Here is a 25,360-nt window from a genome sequence, read left to right on the forward strand (position 1 = left end):
GCGGGGGCCAAGTGGACTGGCCTCCGGATATCACGGAGGGCTGTGTCCTTTCGTTGCGTCGTGGGATGCGCGATGCCCCAGGCGGGATGTCACAGATGTGGAGGACCCTTTTCCTGCTTACAAATGTTTGTACCAGTCCGTATATACCTGTAGTTCGGAAGACCGAAAGAAGACGTCTGCTCGCGGAAGTTCTGCGACGGACTGGAGCTGGTTACGTTCCGGAGGGCTTCTTGATGAGAGAGGGCATTGTAGGTAATGAGTGGTCGAGGCGGAAGAAGAGGACGGCTGCAGTACTTAGGACACGAGGAAGTGTGGCTAACGTAGTAGGCATGGGAATGTATCATAACGCCCTTTGCACCTTTGTAGCACTAGTAGTTGTGAGAGTGGTCGTATCTGAGCGGTCAGCCGGCCTGTGGCCAACTGCCAATTGCGGCTGGTGGGTGTTCGTCGCTGACAGCTCTCGGCCCTGAGGAGGGTCGTTTTGTTGTTGTTGCTGCTGCTGCTGCTGCTGCTGCTGCTGCTGCTACAGCGGCGGCTGCGCGGTGGCTGCGCGGTGGCAGTAGCCTGGGTCTCCTGGGAACGAAAACCGGCTGCAATGGGGATGATGGTGTATGCTTGCGGTCGACAGGAACGTTTAGGTCTGCAGAGTCGACAGCCTGGATGTGACTCAGATCCCGCGCATTCGCATGCCGTACATGGCCGTATGAGGCCGCGCGCTTGAGGTGAAGTGCGGTGGGAAGGGTGTAGAGGGAAGATTCGTCCCGCTCCTCTTGGGGCTCGCCTCCTCATCACCTTCCACGGACGGTCGACGCGCGGCTAAGCAAACTGTCTGTGGGAAGGGTGGAGTGGCTCGGTTGCAGTCATGTGATGGCGATGTGGAGGTCGGAAACGTGTATCAACACACACGCGCAGGCGCAACACGCCGTCGTGGAATGCTGCAGCTATTGCCGTAACAGCACTGCCACGCCGCTGTTGGATGTTATCCTCTGAATATGGCTGGACATTTAGGTGCGGTCTTCTAGCTGGTTCGCTGGTTGATGATCCGCTTGTTCTTTCTGCCGTTGCAAAGGCCCATGGACTTCAGTTCTGATCCTCGTCCTGTTCATAGCTCTATCCATAAGCGGGCCTTATGCGGGTCCCGGTGATGTTGTAGGTCAGCCTGCGCATGTGCAGCTAAATTGTCGCGTGTGCAGCAGGCATGACATTTTGATTTGGATGTTGTGGCGACGGTAGCAACACAGCCATAGCAGTAGCGTGGCGTTTGCTGGGAGTTGCATGTTGTTGTCCTTTCTGCTGTATCTCATGGCTAGCTGGTAAATATGGTGGGAGCTGCATATATTTGAACTCTTCGCGCCTGCTTGGCGTATCTCTTGTGGCGATTGGTGATGGCTGTAGCTGCGGTGATACCTTTCTGTTCTGGAGAATTCTGGAGAAGACAAAATAGGGATTAGTTGCTTGCCTGCTCTGCTTATGGGCATGTTTGTGGGACTCGAATATTGTACGTTTACTTGTCTGTCTGTCTGTTTGTTTGTCTGCTAGGTCTCCCATTCGGTCTTTGGGTTTAGCCGTATGCATACGGCGGGATGGCCGGTTGGGTAAGAGGGAATGCAGTGGGATTGGTCTGAGGCTCGGTTGCAAGCGAGTTGCGTGTCCTTTGGGGCCTGCTGAAGGGACGGACCGGATGTGGCTGACAATGTGGATGATGGAAATCGGTTGATGTCATCTCGATGTGTTCACCTCTGGCATCATCAAGCGCCACGAGAGGAACGTCGCTGCTGATTAGAAGATGGACGAGGCTGTATAGCGAGGATGAGGCAGAGGCCCATGGGGTGTCATGTAGTGGCTGGGGACGTGTCAAGACTCTGAACTGGGTGCTTTGAAGCGCCAAACTTGATGCGCCCGGGAAGGTCGTGGCTTCGGTTAATAGTATTGTCTGTACCGTTAATGTGGTTGTTGATATGTCGTCTGGGCGTTCACGACTGAAAAGAGCCATGGATGCATCCCCAGAGGTTGGAAGGCCTAGCCAATTGGGGAGACAAGATTCGCCTGGTCTCGTCTGTTCGTGGGGAGGTCCAATTGCTCCCAAATGAAAGTTGCTCTGGGACTGACCACAAAATTGAACGTAAACTGTTGGCTGCTTTAATGAATTCGGCCCTTAAAGACTCCCGCACTGTTTTAAGTTCAAGCCCCAATTGTCCAAAACCTACATGCCGTACCATAGCCGCTGAGCTACTTTACTTGCCTATTAGGATGGAAATTCTTTAACAAATGTTAGTCGGTAGCACTCGTAATAAGTAATGAGACATCAGTACACAGCTCTGTCCGTGGTTTGAATGTTAAACGTGCAACACTCTACGTAGCGTAGCCGCGCACCTGCCCCTGCGCTATGTTTCCGCCTGGTCAGGGGCTCCCGCGCTCGTCCTTTCTCTGGACAAGCTACCCGCAGTGTAACACCCCATCCACAATAGCGACGCCTACAACTTGGCGTACTTCTGCACCGTCGTGCACTACCGGTTATTAGCAGAGAGGACGGGCGCTCGTTCATCCCCACTGAGCTTCACGAGTTTGTGCGGCCCAAACGAGCCAAGAGATTCAGTAGCCGCCGCCGGGATTTGTCCCCCGTACTCCCACTGCAGGCTCGCATACCTCCTCAGCCTCGGGGAAAATTCTAGATTGTCGCCTGGCCTTTGGCCCACCAGACGCTTTGGTTGCCCAATCACCGCAACCGTTCCACGGAAATCCACGTGGCAACCCCTCATTCCTAGTTCGCCCTCTGAAATGAGCTTCTGACTCAATCCCGGCGCATGATACACATGCTGTAGGGTTATCTTGATCTTGCCATTCTCTCCCTCAGCTTTGAGCAAAACGGTGCCCACTCCATGCTGCCGGGGGGGCGATACAATGAGCGAGCTAACGAACTACTAACTGCTGCCGTATTAAGACTGGTATCTCCCCCACCCTCAATAGAAATGTTACGACAGTGCATAATTCAAACAAATTGAGCTTAACATGGCTGAAGCGCTGCATGGTCCTTCCCCTCTACTTTTGCTCCCTTCCTTCACTTTTGGCAGTCACATTTACACGTGCCTGAATGAGCAAGACCGTAAAGCTCTCCGTCTTGCCTGCAAGGAATCCAGGCTCTTTGTAAACGGAGAGGTGAAAGAAGCGTGTGTACCTGGCTCACTCCTTGGCGGCCTGTCGCTTCGACGTATAGTTGAGACCTGTCCACAGATAGCACGCTTGGTCTTGGCGGACTCACAAATTGAGCATGTTTGCGGGAAGACCTTGGCGGAATTCCTCAACGACAATGTGCCTGGCGAGGGTTTTCATTACCCTCACGGCGTTGGCGTGCAGAAGCTGGATGTAAAGCAGTGCAATTACCTTTCGTCTACGGATCTACAGCGGCTAATTGGAGCCTGCCCGCAGCTGGAGAGCCTGCGCACCTCACGTTGGGCCGATGGCAGCCACCTGCGAGCCTTGCTGCCCCTTGCGAATCAGCTCACGGAACTGGACCTGGGAGACAGCGCCCACAATATTTTGAGCATTACGGACAAAACACTCGCTCACATGCCGCTGATGCCTGCGCTGCGAACTATCAGCTTGAAGCGTTGCATCGAGGTTACCGACGACGGCGTTGCACACTTTTCTCAGGCGCGGCTGCCAAATTTGATCTCTCTTGATCTCTCATACACACGCATAACCGGCACCTCCGGCTTTGAGACGCTGTCAGGCCTGCTCTCCCTTGACGTTCATGGCTGCCGCGCCTTCGGTGACACCGGCCTGGCGGCAGTATGCACACGCCACGCCGGCACGCTGCGTACTCTGTACCTTCATGGCACGGCCGTACAATCTGGCAGCGGCAGCCTGCGGCACCTGGCGCAAGCAAGCGGCCTAGAGGTGCTGGACCTCGGTACTGCGTGGGAGGTGGACAGCGAGGGTCTTGAGGCGCTTTCCTGGTAGGTGGTTCACGAAGGAGGAAATTCCATATCATACATAAATGCCGTCTTTCCTTGCAGTGAAGTACACAGTATGTCGTGATACAAACAGTTATGAAAGGTTTGGACTATTAACACATTACCTGGGTACGAGCAAACGTCCCATACAAAGGCTCTGCATCTTGCGTTGCCTATCGCATCCCATCCCTGTCGTTGGGCGGTGTGGCTGTCCTGGCAGGCCGGACTGCCTCCTTTCACTCGGGGTCTTGGTCCCCGCACCCCACGCTCCAGATCCAGATCCTTGACTGCCTGTCTGCCCTCCCCTCCCTCCCTTCCCTTCTCCCCCCATGCTTTGCTCGCTCTTTTCGCGCTGGCTTTCCTCTTTCCCTCCACCCTCCCAAATTCCCCTTCGCGCTCACCCACCTGCTCTTCCTCTTTCCCAGCTGCCGCACCCTGGCCGACCTGCGCCTCGGCAACTTCAACCTACGCCATCCACGTCTGCCCCGGCAGCTCCAGCAGCCTGAAGGTCTGAACAGCACAACTACGGTCGCCGCTGCTACCGCTGCCGCCACAGCGGGATCGTTGCCATGTCTGTTGCGGTTGTCCCTGGGCGGCATGTTTGGACAATACGGTTTGGAGCGGCTGCTGCGCTGTCTGCCGCGGTTGCAGCGCCTGGAGTTGGCGGGATTGGACACTGCCAGAGATCAGGTGCTAGCGCAGTTAGTGGCGAGCCGGGGCGGCGCGGCTGCGTCGCTGCAGGTGAATTTACATTTGTGGAAGAATTGCGTGGAGGTGTTTTAGCTTTGTCTGTTTTTTGAAAAGAACGTGCTCATGTTCTTTTCGTTTTCAGCCACTGTCGCCACTATCGCCATTGTCGACTTGCCTGGTCCCCGACCTCGAGAAGTTCCTGTGAACCTTTTGAGAGCATCTCCATCTTATTCTTACATACAAAAATCTCCTTTTGATTTGCTAAAATGGTCAAAAATGGTCCCTGCAGGAGCTCCTTCTGGCCCGCGGCGGCCCCGACCTTACCGCTGGGGGCCTTATGCGCCTGGCGGCGCTACCCGCACTGAAGCGCCTCACTCTCATTGATTGCCCCTGCGCCGCCACCAACGCCTCCGTGCAACAGCTCATCCACGCCGTACGACTCGCCGGGCGGATTCTGCAGGTAGAGGTGGTGGGAAAACCAGGTGTGACGCCGCACAGAACCTTGGGGATGGTGAAGCCCGTCGAAAGCGTGCTGGCGGTAGCGGTGCCGAAGATTGCTGCTGTGGTGTGTGGTTGAAAATGATGAGGTTTTGGGTGGCTGGGTTCCTTCTTCCCTTGGATGGGTCGAACGTGGAGCCTTTCCGCTCTGTGAGGCGGCGCTGAACAGAGGGTCGAACCGGTTAATCGCCTGTGGACTGTTTTCAGTCGGATCACGACGCAGGGCAGCCGGGCAAGATGGGCGAACAAGAGGGCGGAGGATAACCTGGCAAAGCCTGGAAAGCGGCTGTGGAGATGATGCAGCTGCGACACGTGTTGCTCGCGGTGCGGCAACGGAGTGTGGAGCAATTTGGGGGGCGGCAGTTTCATGGTTGGTTAATGGGGCGGGGTGTACTCTGTCGTTTGGCGTCACACGACACGGATGTGTTTGTGGCGCGCTTTGAAAAATTACATTAGCTTAATAAAAGAAAGAGAGGAAGAGAGACGGTGGTTGTGGTGGGAGAGACATAAAAGTTGCACTAGCAGAAAGAAGTTGAAGACAACTTCGCTGTGCAAAAGAGCGAAGAGAAGAATGGAATTGAAGAATGAAGGTATGTCTCCTTTTCGGGGGATTTTTGTGGTATCTGTGATTGCCCGTAACGGATACTATTTTGAATGTGTCTGTATGTGTGGCTGTATCTGGTGTCGAAGCCGCGTGTGCCGTGTTTGGCGCACCATTGCGGCCGTTGCCTGTATTGAGCGGCTGAAGAGATGAACTGAAGAAGCGGATGAACTGAAGAAGCGGATGAACTGAAGAAGAGACAGTTGCGCAGTTGGGTCTGGCGTGTCGTATGTAGTAGTTTGGGTGTCCATGTATTTTTAGTAGTGCCTTCTTAAGGGGGGTTAGGCGACAGCACATTCGCACAACAGTTTGCTTACTTTCGGAAGATTTGAAGGCGGATCCCCTGATCAACCCGAGGGGAGCATTGGGGCCCTCCGGAGCTGTCACTGTTTGAGCGGCTGAAGCCCCCGTTGTATCATTTAAAACATGTATGTGCCATGTGTGGAGGCGAGCTTGTACGGCAGTTCGTTGGAGGTGAGCGGTTGGGTTCCATGGCGCCTGACGGCCGGAGCCTGCTGCCTACCATAAACTGCTTCGTTTGGGTTAACTTGAAGATTCGGAACGATGTTGTGTCGTGCATTTAGAAACGTCAGAGTTTCAAGGTAAGGCTGCTGTTCTGACTGCTGGAGAGTGGAGGAGGTTTACCTTTTAGGGTGAGCCCATGCGCCCGATCCATCTGTCACACGGGGATGTGGGACCGATGTCGCCGTATGTCACCATGCGGCTGCGGCCATAGGTGCTGGGAAGGCGCCTGGGCGGGGAGATGGATGTGAGTAGCGCCCCGGTGGGCTTACTCGACCTTGAGGGACATACGCGCATCATGGCATGCGTGGATGCGACGTGTCGGACTGTTCCACGTCATAGCATGTGAGTCGCACGTTGCTATCGCTTATTCGGAAAGCTTTGCGAAATTCCCCCGCAACTGGATGTGAGAAAGGAAAGGGGCTTGTGGAGCACGTTCGTGTGGCGAGGTTGTGATCTCGTCGGCTGCTTGAATGCCCGGGAAGCCCCGCAGCGAGGCTGAGGGCCCCGGACGGATACTCTTCGATTGTAGGGCCATTGCCGCAGGTGGTTGACATGCTATTAATCGGATGCTTTCTGGAAGAATGGTTGTCAGTTGCCAGTTTTCGGACATACTACATTCATGCAATAGCTCATGAAGGGGCTGTGCGATAGTGAGCCAAAACGACGTCACGGCTTTGATGGTTGTTGGAAGTTGGGCGAGGACATGCCGCTCGCTGTACTATTACGTCATACACAGCGCACGCTGTCGCACACTCGGATGGTGTGGGGGTGTTTCCGCTCCTTCTCGCGGCTTGTCCTGCATCGGGAAGTGTGGCAAGCTGAGCATGCTTACCGGCGGACTGGTGCCGATGGGCGAGAGCCCACAGGGGCACTTCAATGGTTGTGCCTCAGGCCCCTTGAGCTGGCTCACGGACAGGGCAGGAACACGTTTGATATGCTATGTTGCTTGGGCATTGTACGGCATACGGCAAACGTTTCGTAGAATGCCTGTCTAGCTTCACATGTTGTGCCAGGCTGTCTCTATATTTGGAGAGCTGGATGTTCTCACAGGATTTGTCGGATTTCATGTGAAGGATACATCATGGCGCAGGTCTTTTGCATTTTTCATGATGCTTCTCTGCCTGGCAGGGCATGCGCTTCTGTAACGTACAGGAGCCGTCCAGAGCAGCTTTTTCAGGCTTACATCGTAGGTATTCGGCTTGGAGGTCACGAAAACAGGCAATCCAACATTCCAACAACCCATGAGCAGGAGATGTGGGGCCAGGGCAGCGCTAGGGTCCTCAAGGGTTTCGTCACCGGTTGCACTTTTAGTTGCGCATGAAACGTCAGGTCAGCCCGGACGAGGCTTCGGCTGCGTCTCTCAGGCGGGCGCTACCGCAGTCCCCTCGGGGATGCGAAGCCCTAGCCGGCCACACGCCTTGACTATTTCCCCAATGACAAAGGTCCTACACCTCGTCCGTACATATAAAACATGGCAAAATGCGTTATTCCCTGACCCCCAAGAGCGCGCGGAGCAGGATTCAAGGCTATCAGCCACCACAACGACAATATACACGCTTGACAAAGTTACTCCTGCAGCAGCTCATATCAGCCCACCTCTAGCGCCACGCCGCACTGGCCCTATGCCACGTAATAAGGTCCCAATGCCAAAGGGCCCAACCCCTTCCTGAGCTCTGCCTGTCCTAGAGAAACAAGAGACCTTCCGGCTTCCTGACCTTCCCGTGCGCCTCAAGTCCCTGCCAACACTAAGCCCATTCCCTTCCCCGCCTTCCCCAACACGGAGGGCCTCACCCCTCGTGCAACCCTCCTCCGAGCTCTCCCCTCAGCCGCTAGACCTGCCAGCAATCCGGCTCGCTGGTACAGGCTACGTCCGTCACGTCTCATGGCTCACGCCACCCCAGCGCCCCGCAGCATCTCCTCCATCGCCGCCACCGCCGCCAGCTCCTCTTCCCCGGCGGCCAGCTCCCGAGCAGCAGCCACCTCCCGAGCCGCCTCAGGGCCCATGTGCTGCGCTTCCAGACAGCGCGCCAGAGCCAGCCGCAGCGCGCAGCTCTGGGGCTGCAGCCGATGAGCCAGCTCCTGCAATCGGGACATCGGGACCAGGGCCAGCCGCTGATGAGATACCGTGGTGGATAATAAGTTGGCCGTGAAATAAGATAACGGACAGTGCCACAGAACATGGGCAGCTCTCTAAGGCTACAAGGGATACAATGTCGTACATCCCTTCCGCTGTCGTAAACCCCTTTCGCTGTCGTATATCCTTTCGCTGTCGTATATCCTTTCGCTGTCGTATATCCTTCCTCTGTCGTACAACCCTTCCTCTGTCGTACAGCCACCGACCCAGGACACTACCACGCCACATCGCACACACCTGCAGCACGCGCTGCTGCTCTCTCAGCTGGCCGGCCACCCGGTACTGCTCTGCAATCTGCATCAGCACTCCGGCGTCATCCAGACCGCAACGCAGTCCAAATGACAAAGCCTTCTCCGCATCCTCCTACAAAGCAAAACCGCGAGCGGCAGGACAGACAGTGACAAGTGAGTGTGAGGCCAGAATTGTACGAGGGTGACAACTGTGCATGGGTGGCGGCTGGCCGGCAATGCTTGTGGATGACATTTGGAAGGGAAAGGAGGGAGCGGCGGTTGAAGCATAACGGATTCAATGGCCCACGCAGCTGATTGCCCCCACACGGCGCAACGATAACCCCAGATCCGCACACATCACATCACCCACCACACATACATACATATATACATACATACGTTCATAAATCCATACATATAGGCAGGCGGCTGGCAGAAGTTAAGGCCTGACTTCTGCTCCCAATCGATCCAGTCGACCCGGGTTCAAATCCGCCTGCCAGCTCCTCGGGTGTTTGAGGAGTGATGAAATGGGAGGTGGCCCCCCATCATATGGACGGTGTAGGACGTGATAATATCAACTTGCGAGCTGACCAGGAACTAAGTTGATGCGCCGTTGATCCGCTAGATTTGGTTGGATGCTGGTGGTGAGTTGCCGAACCCAACGAATACATTCTGAAGTCGGATGGGGTGACGGATTAGGGTGCCCCTCTAGCAGGGGAGAGCAGGGACTGCCCCGGGAAAGGGGGCCGCTGGCGAAGTTAACCACCCTGTAACAACATACATACATGTACACACACGCACGCACGTGCACACCTCGCGTCCGTCCTTGAGTGCTACCAGCGCCAGCCAGCCCCAGGCCCGCGGGTCCTCCGGATCCAGCACATTGGCCTCACTCAGGCACATGTCCGCCGAGTACAAGTCGCCTGACAAGCGGGCGGAAGGAGGACGAGGGGCGGGGAACAGGAAGGACGGATGGAAAGCCGCTACTTACTTTGACATGCAAATTGAGAGGGAGAGGGAGGGCAGGGGCACAGGTAAAATGGGAGAGGGCAGAACGGGACAACGGTCGGGGCCTTTCCTTCCATGTTCCTCTTTCCTCTCCCCCCCTCCCCCGACCCCATTCACCCCGGGGCCCCGTGCACCTGTGCACCCGTGCATACACACACCACCCCTATCACCGCCACGTCGTATCACTCGCCTTCCGCTGCGATGCTCTCGCCCGCACCACGCCACAGCACCGTGAGCCCGGGGGCCGCCGCCGCCCCAAGCAGGAACACATTCGCGGCGTAGCGATGCTGTCCTCGTGCCGTGTAGCACCCCGCCAGCTGCAGCCACACAGGCAGCTCCACCTCCCCCATCAGGCCCTGCTGCCGGGCCTCCTCAAGGTACTCCTACAGCAGCAGCAGCAGCAGCAGCAGCAGCAGCAGCAGCAGGGCGGGATGGGGTGGGGCAGCCTTAGCGTCAGCATCCTTGATAGCCTCCCTTGGCCCCCAAAGCCTCCATTCCACATATACCACCACACGCACCCGCCTGCCCACCCAACTACCTGCAACGAAACTCCCCAAACGGACCCTTCCCGCCGAACTTCTCACCGAATCCTTCCAAACCCCGCCCCACCCAATCGTCCCAACCTCCTCCCCAACCCCAGAGTCGGTTCTCTTTGCTCCTTTGCTCCTTTTCTACTTTTGCAAACATCTTCAGCCCCACCCCCACCTGGTAGAACCGAATGGCCTCGTCCAGCGCCCCCTTGGTCCGGTACAGTTGCGCGGTGAGGAGCTTGGTGCGCCACCCCGTCACTCCGCCATCCCGCATCAACTGGATCAGCGGACCGCCGGGAGCCAGCAGCGCCTCAGCGACCTGACTCGCGACCTGGGAGCCCTGCGAGCCCTGCTGGGCCAGTGCGGTCTCCGCCAGCGCCGAAACCAGCCGGGCCTCGCGGTGTGTCTCCCTCGCGGCTGCGGGCCAGTGCCTCAGCCCCGCAGCTAGCTCCAGCGCCAGGAGGGCCTCCGAGGGCAGGGAGAGGGTCTTGAGCAGGGAGGTGGCCAAAGAGATGAAGGCACGGGCCTGTGGTGTGGGAGTTGGAACGGGATTTGCAAGAGTGGGAGTGTGGTGTGGGATTTGCAAGAGCGGGAGTTGGAGCGGGGAGGGTAGTGCGTGTCGCGTGGTTGGGGCAAGGTCTGGTGTGTGGTAGGGGGGTGGAGCAAGGTCACTGGAAGGACCCGTAAGGACCGGAGGCGGGCGGCAGCTGATGAACGACGCAACCTAGGGGGGTGACGGCCTCAACGCGCCCATGGGGTCGGAGTTCCCGGCGCTCAAGTCGCTCAAGCTAAGATACCCGAAAACGGGTGCATGTGCGGCAGCGGCTCGATTTCCCGAAACTGATCCATGGCGAGTTGACAGGGCGTAAAATGGCAAGAGATGGTGTGGCGCGGAGTCGGTTGGACCAAGCGATGGCATCGCCCAGGCGTTTGCGTGTTTATGCACGTGTCCAGGCCTATGCATACGTGCATTGCGTTGCGGGCCATCGGTTGCCCGTGCTATCCTCTAGGTGTATGGCAGGGATGTCGGTACAGACCCGTTGGAGGCATGCAAGGAGGCACGCATTTTCAAGGACCGCCCCAGTGGCAGCAGCAGCAGCAGCAGCAGCTGACCGGCTACTGCGGCCCCCTGCCGCCCTCCCGCGCTCCAGCCGCCAACAGGAGCCGCCAGAGACGTGTGACCGAATTGAGACCTCCCCTCCCCGAGCAGTGCCCACCTGCCTGCCAGCCCGCCTGCTTACATCTTCCCCCTATAAACCTACTGCCCAGCCAAGGACGCCCCCCTCTCCCCGGCAATGCCCATCTACACACATCTACTCCCATTACTCGCCCCGTCTCTTTATCAACCCCATCTCCAACCCCCCTCCCCACCCACCCCACACACACCTGCAGCTCTCCGGGTACCTCCTCCCCTGCAGCGGGGTCCTCTGGCACCTCCCCTCCCCCAGTCCCCCTCGCAGCCAACCCTGGAGCACGCGCTGGAGCCCCCGCCGCAACGACCGCCTCCCGCTCCAATCTGGTCATCTCCTGCTCGCAGCTGCTCAGCTCATTGCGCTTGGCGTCACCTGCGGGTGGGGCCGGGGAGGGAGGGAGGGCGTTTATAGCTCACGGCCACCGTCGCCAGGCAGACACAACCCCCCCCAATACTCCACATACGGCGTAAGTACAAACCCACCAAACCGCCACCTCGTACCGCCACCTCCCACCAATTCGAGGTTATACAAGCACACCATGATTACGTTACCAAGCCGACGCAATACACTGTTCAAGGAAACCCAAACTACAAACGGCGATACCGGTACCTCCAAGCGAAATTATCGCTTCCGCCGCGCCTCTCTCTCCCCCTCCCCCGCTCCTCGATCCTTACCATATGCCTTGTACACGAGCGCCATGGCGGCCCAGTGCTCCAGGGTGGGCTGTCCGGAGACCTCCATCAGGCGGTGTGCGGCCGCCTCAGCCGCCTCCAAGTAGGCGGGGTCGGTGGCCCGGCCCTCAGCCACGGAGCACCCCAGCAGCGCCAGCAGCGCGGGGCGGTGAGTGGGGTCCAGGGAGAGGGACTCGCGGAAGCTCTGCTCCGCACGGCCGCGCGCGCCGCGGCGCAGGCAGTACGTGCCGTACTCGTACCACACCTGGCGGAAGCGGAAATGGACGGCGGTGCGGAAGCGGATGGATCGGACGGAAAGAGGAGGTTGTAAGAGGGATGGGGATCGGGGGGAGGGAAGAGAGGAAGGTGGCGCGGTAGCGGGACTAAGTGGTGGCACAGCACATAGTACATACGTGGAAACGCACGGAAAATGTACGACAGGGGACGCAGTAGAGGGCTGCAGAAAGCACCGTGCTCGGGGGTTACACACGACACGCCGTGCGCTTCGTCGCAAGCGGGAGAGGTATCCAGAGGTGAAGGCAGGCAAGGCAGGCGAAGCGGGGCACTTGCAGCAGTTAGCAGCCGGCCTTCCCACCTGCGCGTCGTTCTTGGCCAGGAGGCGACGTTGGTGCAGCGCCTCAGCCCGGCTGATATCCCCCACGGCCTCAGCCTGAGGGGGTGATGGGCCCGGGCAGCGGGGTCGGGATGGCGAGGTGACGTAAAAGAGGGACAAAGGAGGGAAAACGACGGAATGCGAATTGTGAATCGCCAAAAATTGGTCCCCCCCGTGTGTGTTTTACCCACGGGTCCCTCCCCGTCCCCTCCCCCCCTCCTACCTGCGATGCCAGCTCCAGAAGCTGACCCAGCCGCTGCTTGTCCGGTACGGGTTCAGGCAGCGGCGCACGGGGCCGCACCGCCGCCGCGTCAATCATCTCATTCAGGGCACTGTGGGTCGCCGCCAGCAAAGTACCGTACAGGTCGTTGTACAGCAGCGCCATTTCGTTGGGCGACATGCTTCCGGACTTGCGGTATTTCTCCCGTACAAGCGCAACCTGCAGGTGGAGTCCCCAAGCAAATTATTTTCACGACAAAAACCCGAACAACAAGCAAGGGTGCTCGCGGGGAGGGGACACAACACCTAGCTTCAGGGAATAGCGCACGCAGGCTGCGGGATCAGGGTAGATCAGGGTAGATCCTGACACTGACAAACGCCAAGGACAGTCTGTTGTCCTGTCCGTCTGTCTGTCTGTACATAATCCAGGATAGCAACAAGCATGCAATTACACAAATACTGCAGCATGAAGTAACCCATCGTGACACACAGACGCATACCCATGCTCAGATCAAGCCTGGCTGGAGTCCATCCGGCTCCGAAACCAGCTCTCACCACAGAGGCCTTGAGCGAGTCACGCATCTGGGCGTATTTGCCGCTGCGATTGAGCTCAAATACCAGGGCCTTATGCCGGGCCTCCGCAGCGCCACCACCTCCGCCCTCGCTGCCGCCGTCCCCGGCGCTGCCGGGCGGCGGCAGCAGGGCCTTATACTCCTCCGCCAGGGCACGTGCCACCACGCGCACCTAGGGGGGTCGAGAGGCGAGAAGGGGCGAGGGGGGAAGGCAACGGACAGAGGCTGACGAGGGCGGGTCGTGATGGGCCGGGACCAGCACAAAAGCACAACAAAAGCACGGCTTTGACCAACACCATGGGCCGACCCATGGGTCACTCGACGAGCTTAAAGAAACCCCGTGGTTCCCCGCGTGGTGGTGTCCCTCCCTTCCTCCTACGAATGCAGGGAGTGGCAGTAGCATCCCTCTGTACCATATACGTAAGCGGGGTAAGGGTACGGGTGGTGGACGGACACCCATACCACTCCTCCTAGATGGACGAGGGTACGGGTTTCCCTCCCCCACCAGCGACCCACCACCCCAATCCCTAACTCAGCCCCGTCTATCCATCCACCTACCTTGGCTTTGAACTCGTCCGCGGCGGTGGATGGCGGCGGCTTGGGGGTCAGGTCGCGGGGGGGGATCATTTCCAGCAGCGACCGGGGCGGCGGCGGTGGCGGCTGCCAGGGCGGGATGATGGGACGCGCCAGGCGGAAGGACAGACTTATGCGCGCCCCCACCTTCTCCCATAGACAGGTACCCGCAGCCGGAGCCTCCTCGATGGGCTTCGACTTGCTGTGTGAGGGGGAGTTGGATGTCAAAGGGGGGTTTTGGGGGCGAGAGAGTCGCGGGGGAAACGGGAATGCGTTCACTTTCAGAAGGGATATCATAACAATATTATACTTCTCACACTATTTTAGCTCTAAGAATTAAGCATGAAGAAATTCACCTTGTTGCACCTCTCATCATAGAGGCTGGAACAACGCCCAGAGTAGCCCCAACGGAAGATGTTCTTCGCGACGCGCTGCTGGCCGGCAGTTATCCGCTTTCCCTTTCAGTTACGTGCACACACACACACACACACACACGCGCGCACACACACACATGTCTTTCCCCGAATAACGTTGGCCCCCCTTTTCCCGCCTACCCTACCCCACCCCACTACTCCAGCATACACTCAGTCGGTCGCAGCTCTCACCCCGACGGCGGCGTGTACGGCGGCATGTACGACTTGGCTCCCTCCGCCGTCCCGAAGGCGCTCAGTGGCAATGCCTCCGCTGAACCGCTTGTTGCCCCCGCCGCCAGCAGCGCCCGGAAGGCCGAGTACGCGGGCGCCACCGCGTGGTAGGCCTCCCATGCGGGGTCGTTCAAGTTCTCCGCCGACACGTACCTATGAGGGGGATGAGGGGGATGAGGGAGATGAAGGAGATGAGGGAGATGAGGGAGATGAGGGGTAGGACGAACCACTGGCGAATGGAGCAGATACCAGATATAGGGGGTGAGGGGGGAATCATGAAGGGGTGACTGGGTGGGGGTGGGGGTGGTAGTGGGTGGCTTGGGGGAGTGTAAGTGTACGTGAGCTGCAGGGGGTCGTGCTTCCCCTTCCCCACTCTCCCACCGACATGCATGCGCCATTGCCTGCGCTTTTCCCCCCCTTTCAGCAGAGACGACGCACTGTGCTCCACACCCCACATGACACCCCGCCTGGTGGCGCCAAACCGGTATTCCAGCCAGCCAGCCCTTCCCCCCCAGGACCCCGGCGCCACCACTCCCAGCCCCCCAAACCCTGTCCATTCCCCCTCCACTATCCCCCTCGCGTCAGGATAAGCCCCACCTGGCCACCTCCACATCCAGGGGCTGCCCATCCTCCAGATGGAACTGCAATGCCGTACACGCCTCCGCCGTCATCTGCTCCCGCCGCACCGCGGGGCCCGCGACGCGGCCTCCCACCAGCGGCAGGTGGAGCACCACAGTGGGGCCGCTGCCGGGCAGCTTGACGGCGGCAGCAACGGTCAATTTGCCGCCAGCCAGGTCGTTGGCGGTTAGGAGTTGCTGCGGCAGTGGGGAAATGTCTACGAAGGGAGGGCGGGACGGGGGGAAGGCGCGACCGGGCTGTTGAGGACATAGTGGTTTGTGCACGCAGTCGTGTCTAGGGTGCGTGTGTGTGTGAGGGGGGGGTGGAGGGGGTGTGGTGGCCCATCTCTCGGTGTTTGGAATTGTTTAAAATGTATTAGAATGAAGGGAAGGTCAATACGGCGTGATCATTCATTCACCTTGCTGCTGCCGGAATCGGAGGAGTCTTCATTCCCTCTAAAACCCCGTATGGCGCTAGAATCCCTCCCTGGAGTCTGAGTGTGTTCTCTTCATCCCGTTTACCCCGCACTCCTAAACCTGACCCCACTCAAACCGGGGGGTTAACTTACCCGTCACCACCAGCTCCACCAGGTTGCCCGTCTCAGCAAATTCCGGTGTGACGTAGCTGTACGGCAGCAGCGGCGGCAACTCCGTCTCAGGCGGCGGCGCCGCGGCCATTGCCGCCGGGTCGGCACCCGGCGGCAGCTGGCGCTCGTGCAGCTCTATGGAGATGAAGGACAGGCACGCGGACCGGGCCTGAGGGGCCGAGAAAACAGGGGTTTGATATGTGTGTGTGTGTGCAATTGGGGTTGAGGGTTTTTCCGGGGACAGGAAGCACCACAGCATCCCTTATAATCAGAAAAAGGGCGAAGGTTCAAAAAGCAGGAGGTGGAGGAGGGCTGCACGCCTTACAGGGGATGTGGGCCGAAGGCGTGTGGTAGCTGTTAGGATACTCTGAAGACCGGGGGAATGCATATTATTCGCGATTGGTTCAAATTGTCGGATTAGAAAACCCTGGCCGGCAGTACCCCAGCGTGCTGCTGGTTGGGTTGCGCAGGGACCGCAGGGAAAGCTGGTAGCGGCGGCGGCCACTACCCGCACCTTTGGGACGCCCGCGGGCACATCTTCTGCTGGTTTAAGGTCATGCCCCTCAGCACTCCAAGTGTTCTGGCCGATCCCGAAGCCCCACATTTGGTCAATAGTCGCGGATGCCAAGACCGCGTTCGTGGCGCTGTCGTTGACCGTGATCGCGAGAGCGCCGTTCATCAGCTGCACCAGTCCATCCTGTCCACCAGAACGTCGAAAATGCTTTACGATGCTGTATTGGTATACACCGCCCTCTGAGGGCCCGGTCGGAGTCGATGCCCAAGGCACTTGACATCCCGGGAGATTGAGAGTAATGTGGGTTTTCCGCTGCGATGCAGGATCCTGGGCTGCATCCGCAGGTTGGTCCTACGAGGGCAATGAAATTCGGTCTGCCAAGTCCTGGGTGGAGAATGACAAGTTGGCTGCATCCGGCCATTTCTTGGGACGCCTCACCAATACAACTGTTGCCGATGGAATAGTTACAGTAACAAACACTCCAAAGGGATTTGTGTCCTCAGGTGGAGGTGGTGGAGGTTCGTGTTTGTTTTTCGGTGCCATCGTCAAAATGGATTTGACAACTTCCGGATGCAAATAATATTCGCAAATAGACAGCAATAACGTTTAACATGGATAACTATGAATGTTAAGAGGACTGCGGTGTAGCTTTGTAATACAGTACTTCGAGGTCTTGGCGAGCGCCCTTTACAGGCTCTCGTACATTATAAATTGACAGTTGACGCATCATGCATAAAATAACGCCGATCTACAATTTTGAATTCGGCAGTCTGTGCATTGGTTTCCATCGACCCGCGGACCGATAGCCGAGAACGACACCGATCATCCAACAAACCCAAACGAGAAGTAATGATTACTAAATAACATTGGTGGTGGTGAGTTGCCGAACCCAAAAAGTACACTCTTAAGTCGGATGGGGTTAACGGATTAGGGTGCCCCTCTAGCAGGGGAGAGCAGGGAATTGCCTCGGGAAGGAGGCCACTGGTGAAGCTTTACCACCCTGTAACAACAACATTGTTCCAATACCGTCCACAAACTGGACCAAACAGTCTGTGGTCGGCCACACGCAGGGAAGTCACCGCCGTCCTGCTTCTACCAATCAACGAATACCCATACCCACACCCCTTCGACGCGCCGGCACGAAAACACCAGACATATCTCCCTCCTTTCGACGTCTGCCACATTGCAAGTTCCTCAAATTCGCTCATACATGCGTGAATGGCGTCTACTTGACTTTGGCAGAGGAGGAAATTACAGCAGCTTCTGCTATCGCGCGCTGGTTCAAAAACAAGCCAGATGATGAATTGTACGCTGCAGGACGACATATTTCGAGACCCCTTTACAACCAGACCCGCATACATTGTCAGGAACTGGCAGCCGTAGCTCGACACCGTTGGCTCTAGCGCCCTTTCCCTTTTTTCTTGAGAGCCCCATACCAGCAGCTTCCTTATCGCAGCACGGACACGCCCCTCCCCACCTTCCAAAGCGCCCCCAAGGCCGCAGCCCGCACCCCACCAGCACTGCACCCTTCAGGACGCCTCTTTACCTCCACACGGGGCCACCCCCGCGCATCACCACTCTCACTCCCAAGCCTCCACATCACCACCGGTTCTCACTGCCGCCTGCCGAGCGCCCACAGCCCGGCCCCGACATCTTCCCCGTCGCCCTCCCCCCACCACTCATACCTGGGTCCCTTCACCCACCCCAACAACCCCCCTGCCACTGCTACTACTACGGCTACTGCTGCATTGCTTTCCTGTCCATGGCACGCACGGAACACCGGGGGCCACCACATTGGGCGCCGGTGGCGGAGGAAGGAAAGCCCTTTTTGCTAACGATACCGCATGCGATACTGCGTCCATTTCCACATCAAAGCACTCCTGTCGATCCACGCCCCGAATCTGTGGCGCCGGCTGGCCGCTGCCAGAGACAGCGGTGCCGCTAAGCTAAAAGCTAATTTACGACGCTAATGCTCGTCCCACCAGCTCGGCCAGTCGCGGCTCCAGGGGCAGCTTCAGAGCCGCCGCGCGGCCCAGCTCGCCCATCTTCTTCCAGCTCTTCTGCAGGATGTCGATCATCTTGGCCTCCGCCTCCGCCGTGTCGCCCCCCGCGCCCTCCGCCAGCTTTGGCAGGAACTCCGCGAACTGGCGCTCCAGGAACACTGGAAAGGGGAGGATGTGCGGACGTATGTATGTGTGTGCGGGGCGGACGCGGAGGGTGATGAACCATACGTGATTAGGGATGGGAATTTACGTTTTACGTTTTTAGGAATTAAGGTTACGTAATTACGAAATTAAGATTGGACCTGGCCGTAATTTACAGAATTAAGGGCTCGCCGTAATAAGGTCCCTCAGGAGGGGTAGAAACCTTAAAAGCTTAACAGACCCATGGGTCTTACAGGTTCCGCCGGTCTGCAAACCAGGGTGCCGCTGACCCGTCCACTCCTCCGAACACACCACAAACCCAGCCATGGGGGAAGCGTGAAAGAGTCCAACAATGCAGGTTGAAACCCGCGATTCCCTCCGCCCAACCAAGCAAAAGAGCAAGTCAAGTAGTCAACACGCGTCAGCCATGGTTCAAATTGGAAAGGCGATAGTCGCCAAGTCGGCTGTACAAGCGCCAAACTGATGTCAAAAATATGTAAATAAGTAAAGAATGGTGTTGCGAATGTGAAAACGCTGAAATTGTGCTGAAAATCCAAAATCGTACACTAGTACGGCAACCTTAAATTAAGGGTCCAGGGTCCAGGCCGTGGAAACCGTAAATTACAGTAATTTACTATATTACGCTTTTAAGCTTACGTAATTAAGGTTGCCAAATCCCCATTCAGCTGAATCTCACATCCCTATACGTGATACGCCAGGTCGACCGCTGCGGGGTTGATCGTGTGCATCGAGAGTGAGAACAAGCTCAAGTAAACCACCCCCCCAAGACGCTGAGCTGTCAACGCAGACAGGCCACAGCGTTCCCTACTCCGGCACCCTGCAGCCGAAAACCCCGTCCCCCCCTTTCTCTCCCCCACTTCCTGCCCCTCCCCGACTCACCCAGGCACAAACCGTCCTCCAGGATCTGCCCCTCCGCTTCCCGAAGAGCGCGTTTCAGAATCAGCTGCTCCACTCGCCTGGGAACGGAGCGGCAGGGCACGGGGTCCAGGTGGCAAGTAGCGGGTTACATACATACATAGATACATGACCGAGAGGTGATTAATGTCTGCCGCCAGGCAGCAGCAGCATCCAGCTACCCAGGGCAGTGAGGGGCGGCGGCCGCCTAGGTATATGCCGGGGGCCAGCCCTTGCCCCAAATCCCCCCACTCCTCCGCGGCTCGATTCGGTTGTGCCCTCCAGCTATATCTTCTCATTTTTTTGTCAAAATGCGACATATACACAAATACAGTTTCCCTGCCCGGGCTCACTTGCAGCTGTCGATGCTGTACCCTGCAGCCGCCATAAGGCCCGTGGTGGTGACTGCATGGCGTTTCTTGAGGTCCTCCCGCCACTGCAGGTACGCGGTTCGACCCTGAGGCAGGGCGGTGGCACACAATGTCATGAGGACACAATCTCACGTGTGCAGTTGCCAACCAAGTAAGGGACGTGAATGGGATGTCGTATAAGAGGTCGGAAGGGTCGTGAGCTGTATAGTTACCGGGAAGGTGGGAAAGCGCAGGGAGGGGGGACCAGGAGTGCGAAACAGAGACGCATCCACCCAAACCCACCCCGTTGCACCTCCCACCGCCCTTCTGCCGCTAAGGTCAACCAGGGAGACGGGTGGTTTGGTGAGAGAAGCGATATACCGAAGACGGCGGGGGGTTAGTTACGAGGTGCACTTCCCCCCCCTCAGCGCCACAACCGCCTGTCCCCCCTCAGCGCCACAACCGTAACCGTAACCGTAACCGCCCTTCCAGGAGCAGCGGCACATGAAAGGGTGCACCCCTTCCCCGGTAGTCCTCTGCACCCTGCTGGACACGAGGGTGGCACCGTTGGCTCCTTCCCCATCCCGCATTCACTCATCCCCATACACACCAACCGCGCACACACACACACGCGGGCTTCCGCGCGCATCTAGGGGTCCCTACCTCGGGGTAGGAGCTGCGGGGCACTCGCCACCGCTCCACGTGCTGCCCTCGCGCCGCGATGTGCAGCTCCTCACTGGGCTGTAGCCCGCCGTCAGCGCACAGCTGTAGCACCCAGGCGGTCAGCCAGCGAGAGTACGCCAGCTCGTACGGCACTGGCTGTCCGTCAATCTGATGGCATGGGGGAAGAGGAGGACGATGGAGAGAACAAAGTGGTGGCCGAGAGCGGCAAAGTGAGGGTAGAGAGTAACAAGGTCGGTAGGGAAAGGGCATGGGATGGATGAAGGGCCGGGGAAGGAAGTGGGCTCAGTAGGTATTTGGAAGGTGGTTGAGGGCTTCCTTAGCGTCTGGCCGGATAGAAGTGGGAAAGTGGGGAGGAGGGGCCCAGCCAAAGGTAGCATGGAAAGGCGGTAAGTTTTGGGTTGGGATAAGGGTGAGGTGAGACCGCGATGCTGTAAGCTCACCTCAACGCTACGCGGGTCCTTGCTGTTAAGCTTGTCCAGTCCATCAAGCACAGTTTGGAGGCGGCTGGAGGTTGGCAAAGATATAGCGCCGCTTTCTGAGGACACAGAGGCCTTCCGAGCTGTTTGGAGCTTTGGTGCACAAGGAGACAACGAGCGCCTGCCGAGAGCCATCGACAGCTGCGGAACCTGCGCCGCCTGTGAGGCAGGATGACTGGCTAGCTGGTGTATATTATGTGAAAACGATGAGCTAGTCACATGGAGTGCATTGCGACCGCTGGTCCTCGCAGCGCTTCGAAATGCCTTTAGCTGCATCATGCCAGGTGTCATAATGTATTGAGCAGAGCGGAAAGGATCAATTCATCTTTATTTAAATAGGATGTGATATGTGTTTATACGTGTATGATTCTTAGTAGTGGGAGTTTCTCAAGTCACGATCGCGGTTGGCATGCGAAACTTCCCAACTGTCGCCGCCGTCTCGGCAATGCTATGAGCAGAGAGTCGGGGACTCGGAGACTCCCTGAGTCGGGAGCTTGGGAGCTTGGAACCTGGACTCAGGTACACGGTAACAACGCCGTCACAGTGGGAAACTGTATTTTGCGTGAGCAGCTAAAACCCTAACAAACCAACTTCTTGAGCATCAAGCTATTCTGCCCAGGTGGTAATCCGGTGGACTCTTCCTTCTGAGTTCCAGCTTGCTTCTGTATCGTTGTCATAACATGACATGACTACATGAGCTCAAAAGCAGGCAACTAGCTTATGCAGGATACGCCCAGGACACTCCACGCCAAGGCCCCCGACAGCTGACCCGGTTCCTGTGCTCATTTTCCCCCACCCGCCCACCCGCCCACCCGCCCACCGGCCGATTACCAGCCACACATTCCCACCCGGCCTATTCCCACCGCTACCCAGCACGGTCATTGTAATGGCCATCAGTCATCAAGCAATGATTGCATGACGGCAGCTTCATCATGGATTCCTTTTCCATCAATCTGTCATAGGCGTGCTTGTCACAAGGATGGGATACTGAAAACTGCGCTGTATTCTTAGGCAGGATGGAAAAGAGAGAGGGAGGGAGAGAAAGGGGACAGGGAACACCACGGCCTCCAACGGCCCATGAACACGGCCTAAATCCAAAATGGAATTGATAGGTGTAGAGCAAATAATTGGTCGAAACCCCAACGATTTCATCAGGGTTTATCGGTAGCTGACGTTCCTCGGCAAATCAGCATACAAGGCTAACTACGTCATCAGAATTTCGTAAAACCTGCCATAAAGCATGATTTTGTTGCGAATACGACTGACCGAGCAGTCAAAGCCGACACACAATCCAAGTTACATTTCTCCTAACGGAATGCTCATATACGCGCTCTTCCAGTCCCCGCTGCGCTTTCCTGACAGCCTTATATCGATAATACTACAATAGGCGCTATATTATTGTGAGTTGAGCGGCGTAAAGAGGTTCGTCCCCGCATAGTGGAAAACGGAGCTATGGCCGCAACCACCGCTACAACACCCCCCATGGAGTACAGGCGCCTGGGCAAGACCGGACTCAAGGTAGGATGGAAGTACCTCATCGACATACAGACGCAACCAGTTGAAGCATATGTCCTGCCGAGGATAAAGCGCGCGGTATCATTTGCGACCCATGGGTCAAGCTAATGTCTGCCCGAAGCCAGGCAATTAGTAGCTTGGTCGCTCTGAGGCCGCAGCGTCGCTTCTCCATCCGAACTAATGTCCTCCAGAGCTCACATCAGCACAGATGAGAACAGCCGGTGGGCGGTGGGGGTCCTTCCGGAGCTACTCCTCTCTAAGATGTACCTTAAAGCCCACAACGGGCAGCTTCCAGATCCCAGGTTCGAATCCCGTATCACTGTTGCTGGCTGGCTGCCAGGTCAGTGCATTATCTTACGGTGCCTGGACGACATTCAAGAATCAGGCGGATTTAGAGAAGGTGGGGGGGAATGCGAGGGAGGCGATGGGTCTTATGAGACGAGGCGGGAGTGAGGTCGTGCCAGGCCGATCATCTGACGACGTCCAGAAGCAGGAAATTATGTCGTAATCTGATCAACATGACGTTATCATTTTTATGAAGTGAAGATACTACTGCTGCTGCAACTACAACTGCTGCTACTGCTGCTACTGTTTCTGCTGCTGCTGCTGCTGCTGCTGCGTGGCCGTCTTACCTCTTTACCTGCCGGGTGCTGGACACCTGGGATGCCCCGCGGGCCCTATGGCTGCCCCTTCCTGCAGGCAAAGGAGCTGATCAAGGCCTGCAGGGATGCCGGTGTTAACTTGTGAGCGCACGTGTGTGTGTGTGTGTGTCTGGTGTGTGTGTATAGTAGGTGCGGAGTGGCAGTAGTGACGCGGTGCGCCTGCATTCCGCAACACGACTGCGGGGGACAACGACCGCCCGGACAATCCGCGGAGGGTTCCTGGCACATGTGACACGTATCCGTGTCGGGCCGTACATGTCCATCATGTATTGCCGTACTTTGCCGTGTTTTGAATTGCGTGTCACTCACAGCTTCGACAACGCGGAGGTCTACGCGGACGGCGAGGCGGAGAAGATTATGGGGCAGGCGTTTAAGGTGAATGGGGGAACATGCCGTACCATGCCGTAACAAATAGATTTGAAAGAAGAAACAGACAGCAATTCATCGACCCGGCCCGGCTTCCTGAGTAAATCATTCGTGCCGTCCATTTCCCAACGAGCTGCACTTAACTAGTTCAACGAGCTTCTTAGGTACACAGCGGTTTCCGCGTGTAATGACAGCGTGTGCCTTAACGCAAACGTGGCCATCATTGGTGAGGAACGTGTTGTGGTCTTGTGAGTGAGGCGGGCTGCAGGGCCAGCAGCGTCCCGCGCCTTGCCGTGCCGTCCCTCCCTGACCTTCCCACCAATGGCCTTCCCCCTCACCCTGAACCATCGCAAACCTTTCCCTTGCACAGGATTTAGGCATCAAGCGCAGCGACCTGGTCATCTCCACCAAATTGTTCTGGGGGGGCCCGGGACCCAACGACAGGGGGCTGTCAAGAAAGCACATCATCGAGGGCACCAAGGTGCGGGCTATGCGTGTGTGTGTATATGGGTGTGTATGTGTGTGTGTGGTGTGTACTCGTCCCTGCCCCTTTTTGCATGCCTGCATGCGACAGGTTCTCTCGTGCTTTGGAGAAAGGCTACCTCCCTGTCCGTTCTGTGCCTATGTGTTTGTGTGTCTGTCTGTGTATCTGTCAGTGTGTCTGTCTGTGTGTCTGTCAGTGTGTCTGTCTGTGTGTCTGTCAGTGTGTCTGTCTGTGTATCTGTCAGTGTGTCTGTCTGTGTGTCTGTCAGTGTGTCTGTCTGTGTATCTGTCAGTGTGTCTGTCTGTGTGTCTGTCAGTGTGTCTGTCTGTGTGTGAACGTTACAAGTATCTGACCAGGCCTGAAACCACTGCCAGGGACTGCTGCCCAGCCCCAACGGAAAGACCGCCTAAGCTCTCTCCCGCGGACGGTATAGGGGCGTGAGGGGCCTCTGTCCCCTCCTAAGCAGCCGAGAGCCGCAGGTCCGCTAGCTCCGCTCTCCTCCCACGGGGGGAGGAGGGAGGTGTCGCACGCCCGCACGCTCTCCCGAGTCAAGAGGCTCCGTCACGCAAGTTTGCGCACTGAGCCTGAAACACGCAACAAGACTCCTCTCCATCCGCGGCCTAATCCGGCTCTTGGGGTGAGGGTTCATTAAGACAGAGGAAACCCGGAAACCTACCCCTCCCTAGTAAGGCACGAGCCCCCAACATAAAGCTCGGTCTCTCACCCGATTCTGCGTTGCGGGGAGCGGGCAGGCTTCAAGAAACTCGCGCTAACCACCTATCGAGCGCACGCGAGGGGGGCCGGGCACGGACTAAGCTAGCAGCTATCAGTTCACCGACGGGGCTAGGGATGCCTCACGGCAGCACCACACCGGCACAACTCACACAGCGTCACCCAGTCTGCTCTATCGCCACCCCCTTTGCCTGCGACTCCTCCCAAGCCTTACAGCAACGACCTCTCAAAAAACCCCTCTCGCTGCCCCCTCTCTACTCAGACCCAACAAAGACAAAGAAAACCCATCCCCTCCCGGACCAGCGGGATAACCCACCTACCGGGGTCCTCCCAGCACCCCTATGTGTCTGTCTGTGTGTCTGTCTGTGTGTCTGTGTGTCTGTGTGTCTGTGTGTCTGTGTGTCTGTGTGTCTGTGTGTCTGTGTGTCTGTGTGTCTGTGTGTCTGTGTGTCTGTGTGTCTGTGTGTCTGTGTGTCTGTGTGTCTGTGTGTCTGTGTGTCTGTGTGTCTGTGTGTCTGTGTGTCTGTGTGTCTGTGTGTCTGTGTGTCTGTGTGTCTGTGTGTCTGTGTGTCTGTGTGTCTGTGTGTCTGTGTGTCTGTGTGTCTGTGTGTCTGTGTGTCTGTGTGTCTGTGTGTCTGTGTGTCTGTGTGTCTGTGTGTC

General features: G+C 57.5%; 3 protein-coding genes across 3 annotated transcripts in view; 2 read left to right on the forward strand and 1 right to left on the reverse strand.

The window, feature by feature from the left end:
* Positions 1-3,009: 3,009 nt before the first annotated feature.
* VOLCADRAFT_90693 (uncharacterized protein) lies at positions 3,010-5,439 on the forward strand (the record flags this gene model as incomplete). Its single annotated transcript, XM_002950209.1, has 4 exons — positions 3,010-3,956; positions 4,379-4,694; positions 4,933-5,103; positions 5,365-5,439. The coding sequence occupies 4 exons, from the start codon at positions 3,010-3,012 to the stop codon at positions 5,437-5,439; spliced, it is 1,509 nt and encodes a 502-aa protein (XP_002950255.1).
* A 951-nt stretch (positions 5,440-6,390) lies between these two features.
* VOLCADRAFT_104635 (uncharacterized protein) lies at positions 6,391-21,259 on the reverse strand (the record flags this gene model as incomplete). The annotated part of the gene is made up of 23 exons (XM_002950330.1): positions 20,906-21,259; positions 20,445-20,612; positions 19,785-19,888; positions 19,417-19,493; positions 18,355-18,533; positions 16,373-16,609; positions 15,841-16,027; positions 15,252-15,489; positions 14,882-14,941; positions 14,616-14,807; positions 14,158-14,212; positions 13,996-14,097; positions 13,421-13,609; positions 12,870-13,085; positions 12,629-12,703; positions 12,037-12,298; positions 11,556-11,734; positions 10,345-10,695; positions 9,857-9,956; positions 9,445-9,554; positions 8,639-8,764; positions 8,159-8,346; positions 6,391-6,493 (listed from the first exon to the last, which is right to left on the reverse strand). Exons 1-23 carry the CDS (start codon positions 21,230-21,232, stop codon positions 6,391-6,393), a joined length of 3,825 nt encoding a protein of 1,274 aa, XP_002950376.1. The 5' UTR covers positions 21,233-21,259.
* A 1,377-nt stretch (positions 21,260-22,636) lies between these two features.
* The window catches only part of VOLCADRAFT_90695 (uncharacterized protein), a gene marked incomplete at both ends in the record, with an annotated part of 7,788 nt that continues 5,064 nt past the window's right edge, over positions 22,637-25,360 (forward strand). The window contains 5 exons of the mRNA XM_002950210.1: positions 22,637-22,684; positions 22,797-22,856; positions 23,156-23,199; positions 23,430-23,493; positions 23,855-23,965. Coding sequence (XP_002950256.1) covers positions 22,637-22,684; positions 22,797-22,856; positions 23,156-23,199; positions 23,430-23,493; positions 23,855-23,965 — 327 coding nt within the window. The remainder of the gene's footprint in view (positions 22,685-22,796; positions 22,857-23,155; positions 23,200-23,429; positions 23,494-23,854; positions 23,966-25,360) is intronic.

The sequence above is a fragment of the Volvox carteri genome, assembly GCF_000143455.1.
Source record: "Volvox carteri f. nagariensis unplaced genomic scaffold VOLCAscaffold_18, whole genome shotgun sequence".
Lineage (NCBI taxonomy): Eukaryota > Viridiplantae > Chlorophyta > Chlorophyceae > Chlamydomonadales > Volvocaceae > Volvox > Volvox carteri.